Source organism: Meles meles, chromosome 11, assembly GCF_922984935.1.
Source record: "Meles meles chromosome 11, mMelMel3.1 paternal haplotype, whole genome shotgun sequence".
Lineage (NCBI taxonomy): Eukaryota > Metazoa > Chordata > Mammalia > Carnivora > Mustelidae > Meles > Meles meles.
Genome location: NC_060076.1, coordinates 26,717,954 through 26,741,822, shown reverse-complemented (window position 1 = coordinate 26,741,822; position 23,869 = coordinate 26,717,954). Strand labels below are relative to the sequence as shown.

Here is a 23,869-nt window from a genome sequence, read left to right as displayed (position 1 = left end):
TGCTGCTTATTTTAGTGTTATGTAGTCTTTCAGTAGCAGTTTGAATTTAATGGGGATTTAATGATGTGGTGAACTGTTAAATATAAGAAAGTAAGTTTGTGGCTGAGAACAGAGATTTTAAAAGGGCAGGTGGTAAAATAATAGAGCAGGAAGATGTGATTAGTGTAGCTGTCTTTAAGGGACATCTTGTTGAAGAACAGGACATCTAGACATTAGATCTCTATTCCTGCATTGGAGGAGGGGGCAGGGGGTATGAAGCTTTCCTCAAAAACCCATCCTAGTGCATCCTACCATGGTCACATATCATGAGAAATTTTCACTGCAGTATGAGTTAGGAAAGGAGTTTGAAAAATACCCTGGCTGAGCCGGGGAGTTTCTTCTTTAGCTATCTAAGCTGAGTAGGTCCTCAAAAGCCATCTAAAAACACAGTGAAACTTGGGACACAGGAGTTGATAAGACCTGCCTCAAAGGCACAAGCACATGTGCTGCTGTTGGAGAATGTCCTGTACCGCCAGAGTTGATGCAGGTTCTCTGGCAGACTACAAGAGTTGTTTCCTTTCGCACTGCTACATGTGCCTCCCTCTGTGTCGGAAGAATCTCGAGTATTAGAAATGTATAAAAAAAAAGAATTATATATAGTTATTGGTTTACCTAAGATGTTTAAGGAATGGCCACAGCCAAATGCAAGTCCTTCCCTCAGTTTTCCGAGCTGTATCATTTTCCTCCACCTTTTGGGTGCTTTTAGCTTTGATTTTCGTTCTCAGATAATCTCTCCCTGCTGTCAGCTAACAGATGCTCAGCTTCCATCCCACCAGCTTAGAAACCTCCGCAAAAAGAATGCCTCTTTCTTCAGTGGTTTCAGCGGAAATCCCAAAGCTGACTTTTATTTGCCTAATTTGTGTGTATTCCTATCCCTGATCCAATCATTATCATGTACTGGTTAGGCCTGGGTCTTTTTTACCCATCTCTGGGGTTTAGGGGTGGGGTTGCCGTTAACATTGTAAGAGGAAGGGGATGCTGAACAGTCAGAAACCACAAAATGTCCACTGTATCTCTCCCCAGAGCTATCTGATTGGAGAGGACTTTCCTTGGGCCCAGAGTGCACTAGCAGCAGGGTTCTTTAGAGCAAACTTGTACTGTTGAGCCTAACTCCTCTCCCCATTGCCTCTGTTTTGCCACAGATACCTGTTTCCCAGGTTTACACTGTGCTGGACCGAGTTTGTAGACATGAAGATTCATGTGCCCTGTGAAACTATTGAATACATTGAAGCCAATTATGGTAAGACCTGGAAGATTCCTGTGAAGACATGGGACTGGAAGCGCTCTCCCCCCAATGTACAGCCCAATGGAATTTGGCCTATTTCTGAGTGGGATGAGGTTATCCAGTTATACTGAGACAGTAAGTTGAAACGGTAGAATTCCCCTTCTGACACAAAGATGGATACTTTAAGAAGACAAATCTCTATTTGTCAAACGTAAGTAGGGCCAAAGATATATATGTCAAGTCTGAAGATGCAGGAAGAGTCCTAACTTCTGAGCCATGTGATTTAGTTCTGTCATTTTACTTTTGTTAAGGAGTCCCGGTACACTGTCCCAGGTACAGTGCTGTGTTTGAGCAGAGAAGCAGAGATGGGTGACATTATGCCTGTCTCTCATTCCCTTCCCTTTGGTAAGCACCTCAATTTTCCTTTGAGGGAAACTCCCTTACCCTTCGAAGCTCTTACAGAATATGATACTCTTTCAAAATGTTAGATAGCATTTGTACTGGAAGATGGGTTCATCGGACAAAGCTAATGAAGGATATACCAGTAAAAAAAGAATAACCCATTCCTGTAATCAGCAGTTAAGCTTGTATGTTAGTGCTGCTTTTTTTAAGACTGTAGAGTTGCAGTTAATATTTAAGTGATCATACTTTAGGTGGCATCAAGAAAGGATGCAAGCAGATTTCATTTTACAAGCAGCCCCATATGGAATTAATTTAGAGTACAGAGCATCATTCTCTAAGAATGAGAGCTGCTTTCTAGCTTTGTCAAAGATATGCAAATTTCTGTAATTTTCTATTTTCATATTTGAAATGAAAAGGAAGCTTGTGCTTGTGGGATGCTTTAATTTCCAGCCATTGTGAGAATATTTTCACTGACCTCTATAGCACTTGTTAACAAATCATTCAAGCAAGATCATGCTACCAGACATGATTTTGAAAGGGTTGTGGTTTCACAAAACTTACTTTACTTATTTCATTCCCAACCATCTGTTAGGTAAAAATATGAGCTATTCATAGACTTTAATATTTTCTAAACTTTTAATCCTTGTACTCCCAATTTTGATGTTAACACTAAAATATTAATAGAAATTACCTGTCATTTTTCTAAGATGTACTCTTCTGTGTATTCATTCATCAATTCCACCTCCATATCTTTCATTTATGGCCTATAAACTAATTTAAATGGTATATAAGCCTACCTGTTCCCTCTCCTCTATACTATATCACATCTCCAAAGTGAAGATCAATGGCAAATCTGACAAATGCTTTCTCTGTCATGGTATTTGTAAAGTTTGTGTCCAGTCTCATTGTTCCATCTAGATGTTCTTTCTGTTGCATATTGATGGGATGAAAACTCAGACTTCCCTTTATCAGCTTTATCAAGTACCACCAATTTAAAACCCTTCAGTTTCCTTTTCCCCCACTCAAGATGTGTTTCTGAGTGGGCTGGGAGGGCCCTCTCTCCTCCATCTCTTCATGAGTCACTTTAATGATATATTCCAAGAGAGAGGTAAAAGTATATGTAGGTATAGTAAGCACTGCTATCTTTTTCTTTGTCTAGGAAAGGAAGCTGGGTCTTATATTTTATCCAGGCTGCTTAGGACAACTTTCTGGACAAAATCCCAGACTTTCCTCTCAAACCAGGGAATAATACGAGTGTCAGAAATGAGGGACTAGTAGGCTGACTGAGTTTTCCTAAAACAAAGTTGGGAAAAGTGACCTACAATCACCCACTCTATATTTTCAAAACATCAGAAACTTTTTTTGATAAATGATAACCACTGATCTTTCTCTCTTAGGACAAGCTTTCAATGTGTACTCATTGGATCTTTTCATAACTAACATAATGGGGTTTTCAGGGACTCTTACAGATTACCAGTAAACTTGTCCCCAGATGATAGGCCATTGTAATCAGCTTCTTCTTTTTTTTTTTTATTTTAAGATTTTATTTATTTATGTGACAGAGAGAGATCACAAGTAGACAGAGAGGCAGGCAGAGAGAGAGAGAGGGAAGTAGGCTCGCTGCTGAGCAGAGAGCCTGATGCGGGACTCGATCCCAGGACCCTGAGATCATGACCTGAGCGGAAGGCAGTGGCTTAACCCACTGAGCCACCCAGGCTCCCCTGTAATCAGCTTCTTTTTGCTGGAAAATTAGCCCATAGAAATCACACCCAAATTCTAAATAGCCAAACCTAATTTCATTTTTCATAGTTGAAAAAATATCAGATACTAATAGTGTTTCTGGGTAAAATCTGCCATTTAGTGAGGACCATTTTCTTGTGCTCAGCATCTTGAAGTTTATATATAATTAAGTGCATACACATTTCTGCCCATTTCAAATTGGGGCTTCCACTCTTTGCCAGAGTTTACCCACCCCTATTTAGGTTATTTTTCTTTTATCTATCCCTGGAGTCCAAAGTCTTGAAGAATCCAAAATCTAAGATATCTTGGCTGCACTGACAGAGATTCTGTATCCTTCCCTCCACAGCCCACTGGCAGCTGAAATACCTTTCTTGACTACCTTCTGGTTTTACAGGCTTCTGCTCTTGCTTGGTTTCTACCCTAACTTGAGGGTGTAAAGCCTTTCCCCAGACTCTGAAGGCTGGCCTTGCTTCTGCTACAGGTTCAGCCATACTTCATTCTGTCCTTCTTGACGATCCTTAACTGTGCTCAGTGTCCAGTGGCTCTACCATCAAACCTCACCAGATCCATTTTCTTTTTCACCTGAGTATTCCAACAACAATTCTCCTACTATGGCCACTTTGAGGTCCACTCTGTCTGTTTTACCGGAGAAAACCTCTTATATTAGCTAAGTTAGCACCCATGGCTTTCTCCAGACAGATCCTGAGAGGCAAGATTGATAACCCTTCATTTGACAACCACATGGCCACTCGGTCCTTCTCTAAGTGGGGAGCCCTTGGCCTTCTCCCCTCTGCTGCAGCTCCTGACTTCTGGTCTCTGGAATAAAACTGCAATATAACTGCAGTTCTTAAGTTCTCTAAGAAGCTGGGCAGTGGGATGGCCAATTTCTTTCATTCACTTGTACAAACCCTGAAATTTGACCACTAGATGGCAGAATGTCTGCCACTATCCTCCCAAACAAGTTCACTCAAGTGAAAATCTTTTGCTCTTTTCTTTCTTTCCTTTTTTTTTTTTTTTAAAGATTTTATTTATTTATTTGAGAGAGAGAAACAGAGTGGGAAAGAGCATGAGAGGGGAGGTTAGAGGAAGAAGCAGACTCCCCATGGAGCTGAGAGCCCGAGGCAGAACTTGATCCCAAGACTTTGGGATCATGACCTGAGCCGAGGGCAGTTGCTTAACCAACTGAGCCACCCACGTGCCTCATCTCGCTCTTGAGTCTTAAAAGCTATAGGGGTCACATTCATTATGTGCCTTTTATTTTATAGTTAGATCAACAAGTGATAGCAGTAACTTGAGAAACACCCGAAGTTAAAACTCAAGAGGGCCGTGATTTTGGCCCAGGTCCTATGTCACTGCATCACAACACAACGTTTTTAACTCTGCTTGAGATGCTTCAAAGAGAAGTCATCCCGTGCCTTAGGAGTCAGTTTCAGGGTGTTTCTGCCATTCCCCACTTATTAGGTTTTTGCTCAGATTGGGAGCCTGAGGTGACAAAGAGATCAAGAAGGAGTATTTCTTATCTTGTCCAAAATACTTAGGTTGTCTTCATATCTTTAACTGCAAAATGCCGTATCTCCAAAAGGTGAAATAGTTCATGTTTGGAGACATCAGCCTTTGATCATACTACTCTTTTTTTTTTTTTTTAAAGATTTTATTTATTCATTTGACAGAGAGAGAGAGATCACAAGTAGGCAGAGAGGCAGGCAGAGAGAGAGGAGGAAGCAGGCTCCTTGCGGAGCAGAGAGCCCGATGCGGGGCTCGATCCCAGGACCCTGAGATCATGACCTGAGCCGAAGGCCGAAGGCAGCAGCTTAATCCACTGAGCCACCCAGGCGCCCCTGATCATACTACTCTTAATATCCAGGAGTACTTATTCTCTTAAACTCAGGATGTGTCCCATTGCTACTTCATCCCTTCTGCTTCCCCAGGAAACCATTAGCTAAGCACTTATTTCCAAAGAATCCTTCCTCCTTCCCTTATTGATAAACTCTGATGGATTCAAGTAGTTGAGAATAAGGTGTATTTATTGTTTTTCTTCTTCATGACCCCAAACCATTGTATCTAGCCTTAACATGGCTCCAAACTTCAGATGGCACATAGGACAGCAAGGTGTTACATAGAAGAGCAGTGGCTTGTAGACTAGGGACCAGAGCTGCATCTGGGAAACACACTTGGAATGAATTCCCACACTCCAGCCTAACACCTCATCCAGTATCACAAGCCTAAGGCTTCACATGTTTCTAAGTCTCTCCCAAGTTTTAGTTTCTGGAAAATGAATAGTTCTTTCATCCTTAATATTATAAATCCCCAAGGGAAAATTTTCCTCAAAGACTAGTCAGAGAAAGTACCACATTCCTAACTTCTAATATATAATTATCATGGAAAAACTCCAGTTCCTGACCAAACAAAAGGATATCTTTGAAGAAAGGTCCCAGCAGCAATTTGTCTTTCCTCCTCCTCCTCTCTCATTAAGACCTGGCTAGGTCACCTCTGACATTTCACTTAAGGGAATCAGCATGTTGGTATAAAAAGATCACAAATTTCTGAATTAGGCCTGAGTTTGCATCCCAGGTTCATCATGTGGGATTTGTGGCAGAGGACCCTCAGCCTCAACTTTCACATGAGTGAATTGGGGAAGTGTGTATGTCTCAGGGCTTTTAGTTAGGATAAGATGGAACATAAAGTGCTTAGCATCAGGCCTAGGATTAAGTAAGTACTCAAGGAATGTTCCGTTTCCTATTTCCCAGTTGCTTTTCTAATTATTCTTCAAATGGGATTTTAAAAACCTATGGTTCAGAACACAAGCCTTACTCAGGAGGTTAGGTAACTGAATTTAATTTACTTAGGGAAAAAAATTGTTTCATTGTATCAAGGCATTAAAGTACAAATTGTATGGTTCATGAATTCAGAGACATTACCAAGTTGCCTCCTTCTCTAAATAGAACGAATATTTTCATTTTATTGGTCAAGCTGTTGTCTCCTAAGGTCTCCTTGTATGATCCCTTGTGTTGCATAGTTCCTTGGTCCCAAGCAATTCACTCTCTCTGCCTCCCTAGATTCGGTACTTGTTCTGCCCTGGACTTCTTCAATATTCTAGCTTTTTCTAGAGGTAAAACCTCATCTCTTTGTTAGTAAATCTCTACCCAGCCACAGATAGAAGTCATGATTTTCAGAGGGAGAGAACTTGGAATACTTAGTTTCATGTAACTATCTGTGCTGATGAAGGTTTATATCTTTGTTTCAGTAAGGGAGAATTGAAAATACTAACTTCCACCTTCTTCCATCAAATTTGTGTTTCTGTCTCAGGCAAGAATCTACAGGGTATTTTTCAAGCTCTTTTAAGCTTCTCTGCACAAACTAAAATCTAATTATGGTTTATAAGTCAATCAGACCAATTCAATAGTGATAGCTTTTCATAGGACCAGTAGGCAGGTCTGCATTTTTCTAATGAGAAATCTGTGCTTCTGTATTCCCAGAGCTTCTAGTTAGAATGCCCCTTTGCCATCCCCCATCCCAACCCAATGTAGAGATGATGTAGGAACCTGTTAGCCAACCAAGCTGCTACACACTTAGGAGCAGCTCTCACAGTGGGGTTGAAAAGGATTATGAGGAGAATTAGAAGTACTGTATTTTGTTGTATAAAACGATGTACTGTCTCATGCACCATTAAAAAAATTACAAGATTTTACAGTCTTTTGATGACTCGTTCAGAGCATGGGCTTGTTAAATGAAAATCATATATAGCTATTTGTGTGCTCCCTCTACTTCATAAGCAGAAAAACATGTATGTGAATTTTTTAAACAAAATGATATTTTAAACATGGGTAAATTTCAGTGTATGCTTACCAGTTGACTATTTGTTTTTATCTTCAGGTACAGGTAGTTTGTGGTACTACTGAAAAAACCTTTAATATTATTATTTTGATCAGAATTTGTAATATATAATCAGTTTGGGATGATGAATAAAACTTTTTAAATCACTTGAGATGTTTTGTATTTATTCTTGAAGTTTGCAGTAGATATTAGCCACTAATATTCATAAGCAGTCTGGTAAAATAGTAAATCTTGAGATCAGTACAGTATTTCTAAGAATAAGGTAAAATGAAATCGTATGGGTCAGCTCTAATCAGATATGATTGGGGGTCCTTTATAAGAAGAGATTTAAGAATACAGACAGGCATAGAGAGAAGACTATATGAAGATTAGGGAGAAGAGGCCATCTACATACAAGTCAAGGAGAAAGACCCTCAGAAGAAACCAGCTCTACCAACACCTTGATCTTGGACTTCTAGCATCCAGAACTGTGAGAAAATAAATGTCTGTTTTAAGCCACCCAGTCTGTGATACTTCATTTTTTAAAAAAGATGTGTTTATTTATTTGAGAGAGAGAGAGCACACTAGCATGCAAGCAGGGGAGGGGCAGAGGGAGAGGAAGAGGATCTCGTGCAGACTCCCTGCTGAGCTCAGAGCCTGACACAGAGCTCCATCTCATGACCCTAAGATCATGACTTGAACCAAAACCAAGAATCAGACACTTAACTGACTGAGGCCCCCATGCACCCCATCTGTGATACTTTATTAGGCGGCCCTTGATTAATGCAGTAATCAAGACTGTGGTATTAGTAAAGAGATAGACACATAGATCACTAGAGCAGAATAAAGAAACCAGAAGCTGACACACAAATATGCTCAATGGGTTTTTGATCAAAGAGCAGAAGTAATGCAGTAGAGGCTAGGCTAGACCTTTCAACAACAACAAAAATAACCTAAACTTGCACCTCATACTTTAAACAAAAATGAACCCAAATGTCTCCTGTACTTAAATGTAAGACTATGAAACTTTCAGGGGGGAAAAAAAAAAAAAGAAAATCTTCATGATCTAGAGTGAAGCAAAGAATTCTTTCTTAAGACTTGTTACCAACCAAAAGCACAATCCAAAAAAGGGAAAATTGATGAGCTGGACTCCACCAAAATTAAAAACTAAAAAGCCTACAAAAAGAGGCTGGAAAGTCAAGCCACAAACTAGAAGGAAGTATTTGCAAACTACATAGCTGACAAAGGAGTAGCATCTAGAATATATAAAGTACTTGACCCTCAACAGCTTCGAAAAATCCACTAGAAAATGGGCAAAAGACGTGAACAGATACTTCACTGGAAAAGATCCACAGGTGATAAGCAAACCAAAAAGCCATTCAGGACTGTTAACCAACTAGCCAAAAGCAATCCAGAGAAAAAAGAGCAAAGATGGAAGCATCAGATTTGCTGATTTCAAACGTGGTCTAGTGCTATATTAATCAAAACAGTATAGTACTAGCATAAACATAGACACCTAGACCAACGGAACAGAATTGAAAGCCTGGAAAATAAACCCATGCATATCCAGTCAACTAATATATGATGAGGGAGCCAAGAATACTCAACAGAGGAAATACAGTCTCTAATAAATGGGGCTGGGAAAATTTGGATATTCATATGGAAAAGAATAAAACTAGACTCTTGTCTTCTACCACTCAGAAAAATTAACTCAAAATGGATTTAAAAACATAAATGTAAGACTTGAAGCCATAAAACTCCTAGAAGAAAATGGGGGAAAAGCTCCTTGACATTGCTTGTATCAGTGATTTTTTTGGATATGACACCAGAAGCACCAAAGGCAACAAAAGTGATAATAAACAAGTGGGACTACATCAAACTAAAAAGCTTCTACACAACAAGGGAAACAACAGAATGAAAGGCAACCTATAGATTGGGAATAAATATTTGCAAACAATATATCTGGTAAGGGGTTAATATCCTAATTATATAAGGAACTTGTACTCAATAGTAAAAAAAAAAAAAAAAAATCCATAATCCAATTAAAAGTGAGCAAAGAAACTGAGTAGACATTTTTCCAAAGGAGATATTCAGGTGGCCAACATGTACATGAAGAGATGCTCAACATCACTTATCATCAGGGAAATGCAAATCAAAACTTCACCCCTGTTAAAATGGCTGGTATTAAGAAGACAAGAGCTAACAAGTGTTGATGAGAATGTGCAGAAAAAGGAGCTCTTATTCACTGCTGATGGGAATGTGAATTGGTGTAGCCACTAGGAAGAGTATGAAGTTTGCTCAAAAAATTAAAAATAGAGATACCATATGATCCAGCAATTGCACTTCTGGATACTTATTGAGGGAAATGAAATCGTTATACCAAAGAGATTTCCGCACCCCCTGTACATTGCAGGTTTATTTACAACAGCCAAGATATGGAAACAACCTACGTATCCATCAACGTATGAATAGATAAGAAGATGTGGCATATACAGAGAATGGAATATTACTTAGCCAAGTAATATTGGGTCCAGGTAATGAAAGAGGGAAATTCTGCCACTTGTGACAATGCTGGTAGACCTTAAAGGCATAATGTTAAGGGAAATATCAGACAGAAAAATAATTGTATGATCTCATTTTATATGTGGGAACTAGAAAAACCAAACTCAGATTGATGATTGCCAGAGGCAGGGGTAGGGACTGGACTAATTGGATGAGAGTAGTCAAAAGGTACAAACTGCCTGTTATAAGACAAATTTGGGGGATATAATGTCAAGCATGGTGAGTATAGTTGACAATACTCTATTGAGTATTTGAAAGTTGCTAAGACAGTTTCATCACAAGAAAGCATTTTTAGCTATGTGAGGTGATGGGTATTAACTAAAGCTGTAGTTATAATTTCACAATACATATATCAACTAATTATGTTGCATACTTTGAACTTATACAATGTTGTAGGCAATTATATCTCTATAAAACTGGGGGAAATGTTGCCATTTTTCCTTGTCATAATTTCTTCATGAACACCTCCTGAAATATAACTGAAGCAAATATTAATAAATCAGTCCTTGCTTAGCTGACAATTAGAAAGCGTTTTCTCTGTTGTCGCTGGTATGACAAGTGACTGGTAGGGGAGCTTACAGGTAGTTTATCCTCTGCCTCAGCTCTGCTTCATCACACTTTGTGTTGTGGAGGCTCTTATTTTTTTTTTTGCTTTGGATGAAAACATACAAAATTTGCTGGATTTCAGCATATTCCTCTTCCAAAATGTATCATTTTCTAGAAATGTTGTAGAAATGTCCCTCTTTATTAAAACTTAGTACACTTTTTTCTTCTTTTTTTTTTTTTAATTTCTTTTCAGCGTAACAGTGTTCATTGTTTTTTGCACCACACCCAGTGCTCCATGCAGTACGTGCCTCCGTATTACCGCCACCTGGTTCCTCAACCTCCCACCCCCCCCCACCCCCCGCCCCTTCAAAACCCTCTGGTTGTTTTTCAGAGTCCATAGTCTCTCATGGTTCATCTCCCCTTCCAATTTCCCTCAACTCCCTTCTCCTCTCCATCTCCCCATGTCCTCCATGTTATTTGTTATGCTCCACAAATAAGTGAAACCATATGATAATTGACTCTCTCTGCTTGACTTATTTTGCTCAGCATAATCTCTTCCAGTCCCGTCCCTGTTGCTACAAAAGTTGGGTATTCATCCTTTCTGATGGAGGCATAATACTCCATCGTGTATATGGACCACATCTTCCTTATCCATTCATCAGTGGAAGGGCATCTTGGTTCTTTCCACAGTTTGGCGACCGTGGCTGTTGCTGCTATAAACATTGGGGTACAGATGGCCCTTCTTTTCACTGCATCTGTATCTTTGGGGTAAATACCCAGCAGTGCAATTCCAGGGTCATAGGGAAGCTCTATTTTTAATTTCTTGAGGACTCTCCACACTGTTCTCCAAAGTGGCTGCACCAACTTGCATTCCCACCAACAGTGTAAGAGGGTTCCCCTTTCTCCATATCCTCTCCAACACATGTTGTTTACTTAGTACACTTTTATTTCTAACCTAACTTTATAACTTTACTGTTCTTCCCATAAAGAATGTTTCCCTAGGACTATTCTCCCCCTGCCAAGCTATCTATAAACTGCTGAGCAAAGGTGCTAAATGTAAGAGCACTTTCTGGAGGGAGTCAAAGCTATCATCGATCGTAGAGAAGGAAAAGGAGAGAGCTATACTATTGATTATTAATACACTTTTTCAAAAAGGATGTTCAACAGTGTTGATCATCAGGAAAATGCAAATTACAGCCACAATGACGTATCACTGCACATCTATTAGAATGGCTAAAATTTTAAATAGTGATAACAACAAATACTGCAGTTGTCTCTTTTACGGTTTTTTTTGCATGTGTACTGTATACCATGGTTTGTACTATGATTTTACTAGAGAGTACCCTTCAACAGTGTGTAAAAGCTCGTATAACGCTCTTTATAGAAAACATAACGGAAAAATCTCTTCACGGTTTTTTAGAAGACAGATTTTTAGGTTTTTGTTTTGTTTTTCTCCTTTCTTCCCTGCAGTTCTTCATTGATTTGCTCTGTAAATTTAATAATCCTCTTTAAAATTTACTTATTCTTTTTTTTTAATTTTATTTATTTATTTGATAGACAGAGATTGCAACTAGTCAGAGAGGCAGGCAGGGAAAGAGAGGAGGAAGCAGGCTCCCTGCTGAGCAGAGAGCCCAATGTGGGGCTTGATCCCAGGACCCTCGGATCATGACCTGAGCCGAAGGCAGAGGCTTTAACCCACTGAGCCACCCAGGCGCCCCAAAATTTATTTTTATTCTTTTGTGTCATTTTTAGTTGACTTTTCCCCAATTTGATTTACCAGCAAAAGCCCTTTAGCAGCTGGTGTCATTATTCTTAGGCTTTTATAATTTTAATTGATTTCATATTTATCACCAGTTTTTTTTCTCACCTAAAACTTTTAAATTCCATCTTTTTCTATGGTTTAAGTAATTTGGAGAATATTTTCTAGTGAATATTGCAGGAAGGGTGATTGGAGGACTAATTTTCTGAATGTTTATTACCACGAAATGTCTTTCAGGTCACTTAGAAGAGTGATAGTTGCAGTGTGCAGGAGTTTGTTTTGGAGCCCAAAACTGCAACCGTCTGATCTGTCTGTCTGACTTCACAGACAAAGGGAAAACCTTTGCTCTTAAGAAGCTCTCCTCGGGGGGCGCCTGGGTGGCTCAGTGGGTTAAGCCGCTGCCTTCGGCTCAGGTCGTGATCTCAGGGTCCTGGGATCGAGCCCTGCATCGGGCTCTCTGCTCCGCAGGGAGCCTGCTTCTCTCTCTCTCTCTCTCTCTCTCTGCCTGCCTCTCTACTTGTGATCTCTCTGTCAAATGAATAAATAAAATCTTTAAAAAAAAGAAAAAGAAGAAGAAGCTGTCCTCGGGGCGCCTGGGTGGCTCAGTGGGTTAAAGCCTCTGCCTTTCGCTCAGGTCATGATCCCAGGGTCCTGGGATCGAGCCCCGCATCGGGCTCTCTGCTTGGCAGGGAGCCTGCTTCCTCCTCTCTCTCTGCGTGCCTCTCTGCCTGCTTGTGATCTCTGTCTGTCAAATAAATAAATAAAATCTTAAAAAAAAAAAAAGAAGCTGTCCTCTCCTCGTATCATGCCAGTTATAATTTCCTAGGATAATATTATAGATAATATTCTAGTGGAAGACCAGAGTGTCTATAGCAGTGCTGTCCCAACAGAGCATCCTGTGATGCTGGAAATGATCTCTCTGCACAGTCCAGTACAGCAGCCACTAGCCACATGTGACTACTGAGCACTCGAAATGTGGCAAATGTAACCAAGGAACTGAATGTTTAATTTTAATTAGTTAAATAGCATCATGTAGCTAGTAGCGAGCGTAGATAATGCACATCCAGAGCGTTTGATGGAACCAGGAAGGGCTTTGCTATTGTATAAATCTGGACTGAAATCCAGGGGTGCCACTTCCTAGTTTTGTGATCTTGGGCGAGTTATTTAACTTCTGAGTTCCAGGTGTTTTGTTTTGTTTTTTTTTTAATCTAATGGGGCTAAGATTAGTATCTACCTATAAGGGTTATTATAAGAAATACAGGAAATCCACAGCATTTAGTACACTGTTTAGTACATAGTAGATATTTAATAAGTGATAGCTATTGTCAGTATTATCTTTACTTGCTTTTATTTCCGCTTTTGGAATAAATCCTATGAACTTATATTTTTCTGATAAACCCAAGTAATAATTTTTCTGCAAGATTAGGTATTTAAGAGTTCTCCTGGGTATAGGGCCCTGTCCTGAGGTCTGGTGATAAGAAATGACCCTGGCCTCAAGGACACAGCCGCATGCTCTTTTGGGGAGACAGGACATGGTATTAAAACAACACTTAACAGAATTGATTCACAGAGACCAAACTTAGATAAGGAGACCAAAAGTTCCAGGCTTTGTAGAAGGCACCCAAGCCTAGAAAAAGCTGAGCACCCAAGCCTAGAAAAAAGCTCCACAAAAGAGGGACGATGAGGTGCAACTGGATCTTAAGGCATTATTAGTGAAACGATCAGTGGAATCATGGCGTGGGCTTTGTAGGACGGTACTTAAGACCACCTGGTTATATACATGGATAAATAGAAAAATTAGACACACACAGAGACACACATACACACACACACAACTAGAAAAGTGGGAAAGCAGCAGATTGGGGGTGAGGGACTGAATATCCTGCTGTGAAGTTTGGAGAAGAGAAAGTGTAGAAAGGTTATTTGAATAACAATATGGTGTCATTAATGAGCACTCCTGACTAGAGTACTACCCAACAGGCACTGTGTTGAGAGCTGAGGTTCATTTGTTGACTCCGCAAATATTCATGAAGGCCAAAGTGGGGATTTGGGAGAATTTAAGTTCAATGAGACAGATCTCAGAAACCCTGGGACCCCTACAGTTTCAGAGATAGAGGATAGAGGCTTACCCAAGTGGGCATAAGAATGCCAAGTGGCCTAGGTAAGGTCACTCTTAGGAATTCCCAGCCAGCGCCAGACACAGACACAGGGCATCCAGGAACAGGAAAAGCGCAAGGCTGAGGGGCACTGGGTACTGTTCTGGGAAGTGGGGCTCAAGAGCAGTGCTGCGGACCACAGAGAAGTATGATGGGACTGAGGTAGGCTGTGATCCAAAGAGTTCAGGGAATTAGAGAGCCAGCACAAAAGCTTAGTCAGATGAATTGGGGCAGGAGAGTTGGTAGTGAGGTCCTGGGTTCTGGAGAAGTTAGAAAAGCAACTTCTGGAAAGGGGGTGGAGGAGTGAGATCATAGTGGTCAGTGTTAGACCTGGAACAGCACAATGCATGCAGTGTGGGAGATGTGGGGAAGAGGCTGGAGCCATTTCTACACCTGTTACTTCAGCTGGAAACCACGACAGGCCATACTCTCTGTGTGAGGACAAGGCTTAGCTATGGGAACTGGGGAAAGCAGAAGTCAGAAAGGAGAGGGCTCAACAGAGATGTTAAATTCCAGGTTTTAACTTGGTTCTCATTTCTCTATTGTCTGTTTACTCTGGAGACTCTGGTCTCCAAAGAGGAAAGAGGAACTATTCTAGTTGTACAAGGAGGGCAGCTTATGCTAACAACTGACTTTACTCTCCCCATCCTACCTCCTATCCCCATAGGACAGCTTGGGTCCCCATTGGCTTTCTGGGCCATTCTAGGCTTCAAAATCTGGCCAGGCCAAGTCCATCTTGTTTTCACTCTTCCCCATTTCTACCCAGCCAGATTCTGCTGCCTGGGTCAGATTGCTGAAGCCGGGACTACTCACTGATGTCTGGGCCAGACTTAATGCCTGCTTGGATCCTGTGTGTGTCAAGTGTAGGAGGAGAGGAGCCAAGCAAAGGTTGTATCCTATTAACAAACAAACAAACAAAAACAGTCTGATTAAGCTACTGTGTGAGTTTTGGAATCATGTCTGAAACTCTAGCTAGTAACTGACTGATTTAAGGCAACTTGTAAGGAAACCAGCTCTCCACCAGCGAGAAACAATTGATGTGCTCTTGGGTAGCACAGGAGTATCTGTATTAAAGTGAACATGAGAACTGTGGCAAGAAATCAAGGTTTCCTCTGTAGGGTTTTTATTGGTTACATTTAAAATAACATCCTCTAATTGTCCTAAGAAACCCCCAGTGGAGCATCCTGAAAACATCTGCTGAATTTGAGGACTAAGGGAGTGCCTGCCTCATCCCCTCAGTGGATGTGTTTGGTTTGGGATTTGTCAGTCTGGAGAGCTGAGGGCTCTGGGCAGCTCAGTCCTGGCAGATTTTCCCCACCTGCCTAAAATATATCCCACGGGGGCAGAGGCCCCTTCCCAGCCCCATCCTGTGCCTCCATTCTCTAGCCCCTGGAGCTGTGGCCTTTATTTCAAGTCTGGTCCCTAGGGGGCTGAGTGGAGAATGAGGACAGCTGATAAGCCTGACATTATTGACTTTATGGGGAGTATTCAATAAATTTACTTTCTGCAAGAAGACTGCACTCTTATCTGCTACCCACAGAGCATCCAAATCCCCATCTAGGGGACCCATTTGATGAGTCATGTCTCTTAAACAAAGACCAGAGAATATAAAGAGGAGAAGGGGAGTCACACCCCACCTCTTTCTTTTCTCTAGTACCTGGTTCTGCTCACTCCCACCTCCTTTGCTTTCCTACTGCCCTTGAGGTTATTGGCCAGAAGTAGCACTCTCTGCTCCACATCTAGAGTGAAGGCCAAACAAACCTGGTTTTGAGTGTGTGAGCAGCTGGGCACACCCAGGGCTGTGTATCCCTCTAGCTGTAACTATGTGAAGAAAAGCCTACTCACTGGAGGCAGTTATGTGCCCCGCTTTCTGTTGCAATGGTCAACATTTGTTCTGGACAGGCCTCAACGCCAGGTGTCCTGAACGAGATATGTGTGTGCATGTGTGTGCCTGGGTGTTACCAAGGGGTGCTGGGTCTGGGGAGCTGGAGAGTGGCAATTAATTGTAAGAGAGAGCCCGATGCTCAACGAAGTTTTTCTTTCCCCTTCTTTGATATCTCCCTTATCCAGCTCTGGGCTCTGTTGTTTGCTTCAAATTCCAGAAGGAAATAAATGCTTCTTAGCAGCACAGGACCCAAAAACAACTAAAAGGAGAGAAGTTGGAGCCAGGATGGGTGGGTTGGGCAAAAGAAAGAAAAAAATGAAAGTGCCCTTTGGAGAATATTAGAGGCATGTGTTTAGGCTCTCCGTTTAGTTTTTGGATTGAGTTTTTCTGGCAACAAAAATGAAAACATAGTTGTTTACTGAGCAACTATGATTTTTGTTAGATGCCTGTTACTCACCAGTAAATTAAACATTTGCTGCAAAAATTCACAATAAGCCATGAAGCTGAGGTTTCCGATTCACAGCTGAGAAATTGAAACTGGGAGACTAGTGTGGGAGAAGGATTCAGATACCAGTCAGTCTGCCTCTGCGACCACAGCAAAAGCCTTCTCTTAGCTGTTACACATTAGGAATTGCTTAGGACTTCATCCCACTGAATTCATGGCCCACCAGTGAGTACTTGTTATTCCCAGGTTATAGAAACCAGCCTCAGAAGGGTAAAATATGTGGTGTTTGTTTGTTTTTATTTTTAACAATTCAATCAGTTTTTTATTTCTTAAATAAGTAGCCAGTTTACCTGGGAAGGCAACAAAACAGCATGGACCTGTAAAGCAAATAATAAATTCCTCTCCTTGCAGTCAGAACCAGTAACCTTATCATTGTACTTATCCCAGGCAAGGCACAGGATTAGACAGCAGACAGAGAAAACAGAGGAAACAAGAAAAGGTATCAAGAAGAGAGTGTTCCAGCAGGGCAGGAAATCTTTGCAAATCTGACTGTGGATGAATCACTCACCTTTTCCCTCTTCTTTATTCAGACAGGGTCTTACATTTGAATCTGGTGGAGGATCATCCCTGAGATTCAATGTTGGCTGCTTCTGAAATGCGGGATGTCTGGTGGCAGCCTATGGCAGCCTTCCAAGTAAGGATAACTTTGTTTACAGAATGATATTGTTTCTCTTCCTTTGTCAACTCAAGTCACTGTATGCTGCAGGGAAAAACCCAGTGAACAGCAGTTTGTTTCCTTTTAAAGCAATACCATTTTTTCTTTGACTGTGTCTATCTGTGAGTTTGTCCAGGGCCATGAGACCAGTGCACATCAAAAACTGGTCTGCAGATTCCAGCATCCTTCCTTTGCTGTCATGACTAGGGAATGACCACAGGAAAGTCCAAAATAGTGATAAAGCAACCAAATCTCTCTTTCCTTATGAGAGAAGACCAAAGCTCTCACACATCCAACACTCTTTCCAGAGCTCTGGTAGAGATGTGGACCATGTCAGCTTATTTGTCCTTCCAGATGCCCTGGTTTCCTATATCACCCGCTCTTCTCTTCAGCCGCTTTCTTTATTACTTTTTTATTTGCAGGAGGTTAGAGAAGGGGAGGCAGGAAAGCTTCGGAGGAGGTGAACTAATCACTAAGTGGCTCTGTGGGTCCTGTGAATTGAGTGACATTAATGTCCATGAGAATTTACAGCCTCTGCTGGCTCTGGAAAGATGTTTGTCTAAGGACCACTGGTAAAACAGAGTCAGCTGCAGATGAAATCTTGCTTCTTTGGGCATACTTTTTGGTATTTCGCTTGTTTGGGAGCAATATTTTGTTTTGTCAAGGATGATAACTTGTTATGTCACTTTATAATCAAAGTATATAATTTCTCATATGAAATGGAAAAATTGGCTGTAATGCCTTGCATCACACCTGGTACCCAGTGCAAAATAATGGGATAGAGAATTTGGCACCTGGTCCCCAGTTTGTGCTTGATATCACCCCCGAGGTCAAACAGTATCTGCTCTCCTGTCCCAGCCTGCTAGCTAGTCTCCTCACATCTTTTCTCGCCCACCGTGGGTACAGCAGCCAGAATGCTCTTCTCTTCTCCTTAAAAGAACAAACAATCACCAAAACCCTCCCATAGCCTTGGAAACATTCGTTCCATAGAAACAAACTATGTGTTCTTAGGACAGAAAGCTGGGGGCAGCTGTTTGGAGAAATGAGTCAGTGCTGTCTTGCATTCATTCAACAAATGTCTTACCAAGCAGCTTTTATGAGCAGCGAGCACAGTTTGTGGGGTTTAGTGATTAACGAAGCTAAGTCCTTGCCCTCTTGACATTTACAGTGTATGGCAGGCAAGCCAATGAGCAAGTAAACCAGAATGAGATTTGCTTTGAAGAATTCACCATGGTGATGGGGCTTCTTTAAAACACCAGAGTCAGAGGAATTTTAATTTACCGAATAAAGTTTCACAGAAAGATAAAACCTAGGACCAAGAGTCACACCCACACACCTAGGAATTAATTGTAAAATAATGAGCACAGTTTTATTTGAAAAATGCAGAGTAGGTTATCATAATATGATAAGAAGCAAGGCAAAGAGGGCCATTTTTATATTGATATGGGGTTTATTCTCTTAATCAATGAAGCTTCCATGAGTCTTCATGTTTCAAACTCATTGTATCTTAAAATATAAAGATCTAAACCAACTAGTCCTGGAAAACTGAAAGGAGGGAACAGACAAGAAGCAGTGGAGGGAGATTTTCATACAGCTCTGTCAAAGAGATTAAAACAGACCAAAACCTCCAAGAAGGAGGTGAAGAATCGATTTAATGGAGGTATATAAAAACATTTTATTTTTCAAACAGGATATGTACCTCCTTTTCTATTGCTTATGGATCATTTATAACAGTTGATCATGTTTTACCAAATAGAAGTTCTCAATGAATATCCTGAAGCAAAAAAATAGAGAGAGCATATCTTTGACTATACCGCAATGAAATTAGAAATTAATGGAAAATTGTTTCCAAAAAATACCACCATAAAGAAATTTTTAAAATACTTTCAAAAAGAAAAATTAAAATAAACAACAGATGTTAGAAACTAATGACAACGATAGTATAAATGGAAACACAAAGTGACACAAAATGTATGTCAGAAGAAAATTCATAGCCTGAAAATTAATAAAAAACATTCAATCTAAGAATGGGAGGTGGAGAGAGAATGAAATAAACATAAGCAAATGAGAAAGAACAGATTTAATAGAGTAGACATTAATACATTACAAAATCATAAAAATGTTGGAACACAGGGGTAGTTTTCAAAAAGAACAATAAAATGCATAAGGTTCTGCAAAGCTAATCAAGAAGAGAGAGAACACATATCGTGAATACAAATACCGTAGATATACTTTTTATTTTCATTTTTTAAGAGATTTTATTTTTTATTAGAGAGAGCATGAGCAGGAGGGAGGGACGGAGGGAGAGGGAGAAACAGGCTCCCCACCAAGCAGGGACGCCGACGTGGGGCTCGATCCCAGAACTATAGGATCACAACCTGAACCAAAGGCAGACTCTTAACTGATGGAGTCACCCAGGTGCCCCAGATATATATATATTTTAAAATCATCAAATAGCTGTATATAACACTTTATTAATGATTTTTTGAAAATGTCAAAGTTTATATGTCAAAGTACCAAAATTAACTTAAGAGATAGAACACCTGAAGGAACAAAACCTACCTGAAAGGATTTACTAGTGAATTCTATTAACTATCAAGAACTAGCTAATCCATGTGATGAATAATTTGATGGCTTCATACACAGTAGGTGGACGGAAGAAGGGATAGATGGATGGATGGATGGATGGATGGATGGATGGATGGAGAGATGGATGGGTGGATTGGGTCCTGGAAATGCAGAATTGGGGATTGGAAAAGGAGTTAGAAATGAGAGGGAGGAAGGAGTTTTAAGATTGGATAAATAAGGCTGATGCTTTGCCCTCCAGCCAAAATGACCTTGGCCCACAACCGGCTGGGCGGACAGAAATCTCAGGTTTGGTCTCTCCTGAAGCTGACAACCCCTGCGCAGAAGACTAGAGGTCCAGTTTTCACTGGCTAATCCAGACAGATCAATTAAGTCAGTAGAACCAGGCTCTCCTAGCGACCTGCCCTTCCCTCACCAGGAGTCTGCAGGTGCAGTCTCTCCAGGGGGCAGTGAGAGCCATGAATAGTAAGGGTTTTAGCTTGAGCACACAGAGGCGTTTAGCTGCCCAAACTTAATCCCCCAATAATCGGATTATGTAAATTCCTCCTTCAACCCCTTTCCCCTGGGGAACCGGACCTAGCCCCTAACTCCCAGCACTGGGAGACTGGGATGGGAGAGGGCCCATCATCTGAAGAATCACTGCTGGTGGCATGGTGCCCCAAAATGTTTCCCCATTTTAACAATGATAAAGGCAACAATAGTGTGTAAGAAGGTTTGAGAAGAAAACAGATGTCGACCCTGGTCAGTTGTGCCCCTTTCTCTGCAGCTCATGTCCAGCTGTGCACAGATCCCCCTTACAGCTTCTTATTTTATTTTGTACCACACATTTCTTTTTTTTTTTTTAAGATTTTATTTATTTATTTGACAGATAGAGATCGCAAGTAGGCAGAGAGGCAGGCAGAGAGAGAGGAGGAAGCAGGCTCCCTGCGGAGCAGAGAGCCCGATGTGGGGTTCGATCCCAGGAGCCTGGGATCATGACCTGAGCCGAAGGCAGAGGCTTTAACCCACTGAGCCACCCAGGCGCCCCGTACCACACATTTCTGATCTTGTGGTCCAGTTGCCACAATTCTTTTTTTACAATCTCAGAATATGCCATTAAGCACATATATTCCCTCACAAGCTTTTGGCTAAGATAAAGGGTAGTATAAGCCCTTGGTTTAAAATATAATCTGCAGTCTATTAGGATTGTGGTATAACAGGGCATGGTAGCAAAGCATGGGCACTGAGAAGCCACAGGTCCCCTTCCACAGCACATAGAGAAGACAGAAGAGCAGAAAGAGGACAAATTGGGGGTGTTTGCTGGAAATATCAAGTTTTGTTTCTAAAGGCACCCTTTGTGCACAAGTTGACCAATTAATTTTCTCCAACTCACCCTCCAATTCATCCTTTGCATTGCCACCAGAATGAGCCTTGTAACCTGTAAATCTAAACATATGACTCCCATCTTCAGTCTACACAGCTGGCTTCACATGACTGTCTTCTTCTCCACTCCTACCAGTGTAATTCCTGCAGTCTTGCCCATCCTTCACCCCAGGTACCCAGGCAACTGGGACCCCTGCCTTTTTAGATGCGCTTTAGATGGTCCTGTACTAGCCCTCCTCCAGTATCCATCTGGGGCCCATTTTCCACATTCTGGATCACATTCTGGGTATCCAGGATCCTGGGATTTAGACCCGGTATCCAGGACCTGAATTTCTGCTCCAGTGGCCATTTTCAGAGCCTACACAGGGCTCTTCCTTAGGTCCATGTGACCTGGGAGTCCACATCATACACATAAGGCCCTTCACAGAGTAGAACAGAGCTAGGCAGTGAGAAAAGAATGGGAATGGGTCAGGAGTCTCCATTTGTACCTTTCTCCTGGGTCCCACAAATGTCAGAGGCAGCCTTGCGTCAGGGCCTGGTTTAAAATGCCTTCCCTCCCACAAGCAATCTCCGATCCTCCAGCTAGAATTGTGTTCCTCCCCATTTCCAATTTCACACTCTCTGGCACTCAGGACTGTCTTGTATTTAGTCGTTTTTGTCATGTCTCTCCCTCCCAAAGGCTGTGAATTCCATGAAGTCAGATGTAGCATTTTCTTCACCTTTTTGCCTCCTGAGACTAACAATTCATGCAACAGCTTTTTAAATTTGTAATTAAAACTGCGGGTTTTTTTTGTTTGTTTGTTTTTTGTTTTTTGTTTTTTGTTTTTTAGGAGGGGGACAAATAATCCCAAAGTCTCAGTGACTTACACCAGCAAAGATTTAGCCCTCACTCATGTTACGTGAGGGCCATGGTTGGTAATGGGTTTGCTCTGTGCCTTTCAGGCTGAAAGAGCAACCCCAAACATAACTTTCACATGATAGCCTAACTAGAATCACGCTTAAAGCTCCCACTCCCATTACCACGGATGGCAGGTCTGCTCACATTCCATTGGCTGATGCAAGTCACATGGGCAAGCCTGGCAGTGGGTGGGAAAGTCCTCTTCCATCACCTACAGGGAGGCACTGTCAGTCCATGGCAATGGCTGGGGCTATATAATCCTCTCCCAGGGAAGGGAGCCAGTAGTTGTCCTTACAATCCTATCACTGTCCCTATTTTCCAGATGAGGAGACTGAGGCAGGAAGAAGTTATATAATTTGCTTAGGATCACATAAATTGGGTAGACCAGAGATTTCTTTCTTTTTTTTTTTTAAATTAACATATAATGTATTATTTGCCCCAGGGGTATAGGTCTGTGAATCATCAGGCTTACACATTTCACAGCACTCACCATAGCACATACCTCCCCAGTGTCCGTTAACCCAGCCACCCTATCCCTCCCTCGCACTCATACCCCCAGCAACCCTGTTTGTTTCCTGAGATTAAGAGTCTCTTATGGTTTGTCTCCCTCCCGATCCCATCTTGTTTCATTTTTTCCCTCCCTACTCCCCATGGCCCACTTGCCCTGCCTCTCAAATTCCTCATATCAGAGAGATCATATGATAATCGTCTTTCTCTGATTGACTTATTTCACTTAGCATAATACCCTCTAGTTCCATCCATTTTACAAATGGCAAGATTTCATTTCTTTTGATGGCTGCATAGTGTTCTGTCATATATATATATATATGTATATAAATATATACATATTTATATATATATAAATATTATTTATATATATAAATATATATATAAAACCTCTTCTTTTTCCATTCATCTATTGATAGACATCTAGGTTCTTTCCCTAGTTTGGCTATTGTGGACATTGTTGCTATAAACATTCAGGTGCACACGCCCCTTCGGATCACTACCTTTGTATCTTTAGGGTGAATACACAGTAATGCAATTGCTTGGTTTTAGGGTAGCTCTATTTTCAACTTTTTGAGGAACTCCATGCTGTTTTCCAGAGTGGCTTTTTCCTAACCGGTTAATTTGAGCCATTCTGACTGGTGTGAGGTGGTATCTCTTTGTGGTTTTGATTTGTATTTTCTTGATAGTGAGTGATGTTGAGCACTTTTTCATGTGTCTGTTGGCCATTCGGATGTCTTCTTTGCAGAAATGTCTGTTCAACTCTGAAAAACAACCTGAGGGTTTTGAAGGGGCGGGCGGGGGGGGAGGTTGGGGAAGCAGGTGGTGGGTAATAGGGAGGGCACGTATTGCATGGAGCACTGGGTGTGGTGCAAAAACAATGAATACTGTTAAGCTGAAAATAAAAAAAGAAAAAAAAGAAAAAAAGAAATGTCCGTTTGAGTCTTCTGCCCATTTCTTGATTGGATTTTTTGTTCTTTGGGTGTTGAGTTTGATAAGTTCTTTATAGATTTTGGATACTAGCCCTTTATCTGATACATCATTCCCGAATATCTTCTCCCGTTCTGTCAGTTGTCTTTTGGTTTTGTTGACTGTTTCCTTTGCTGTGCAAAGCTTTTGATCTTGATGACGTCCTGATAGTTCATTTTTGCCTTTGCTTCCCTTGCCTTTGGTGAGGTTTATAGGAAGAAGTCGCTGCAGCTGAGGTCGAAGAGGTTACTGCCTGTGTT

At 41.2% G+C, this 23,869-nt stretch overlaps 1 protein-coding gene across 7 annotated transcripts in view; it reads left to right on the top strand.

The window, feature by feature from the left end:
- Positions 1-17,289, top strand: part of FKTN (fukutin) — an 83,586-nt gene extending 66,297 nt beyond the window's left edge. For 4 of the 7 annotated variants that reach the window (XM_046023405.1, XM_046023402.1, XM_046023406.1 and 1 more), the window contains exon 10: positions 1,182-7,369. In XM_046023405.1, the coding sequence (XP_045879361.1) occupies positions 1,182-1,395 (214 nt within the window). In that variant the 3' untranslated portion in view covers positions 1,396-7,369. Of the gene's footprint in view, positions 1-1,181; positions 7,370-17,162 lie in introns of those variants that run through there. The other 3 variants (XM_046023403.1, XR_006820857.1, XM_046023407.1) reach the window with 3 other exon arrangements.
- Positions 17,290-23,869: the final 6,580 nt, after the last annotated feature.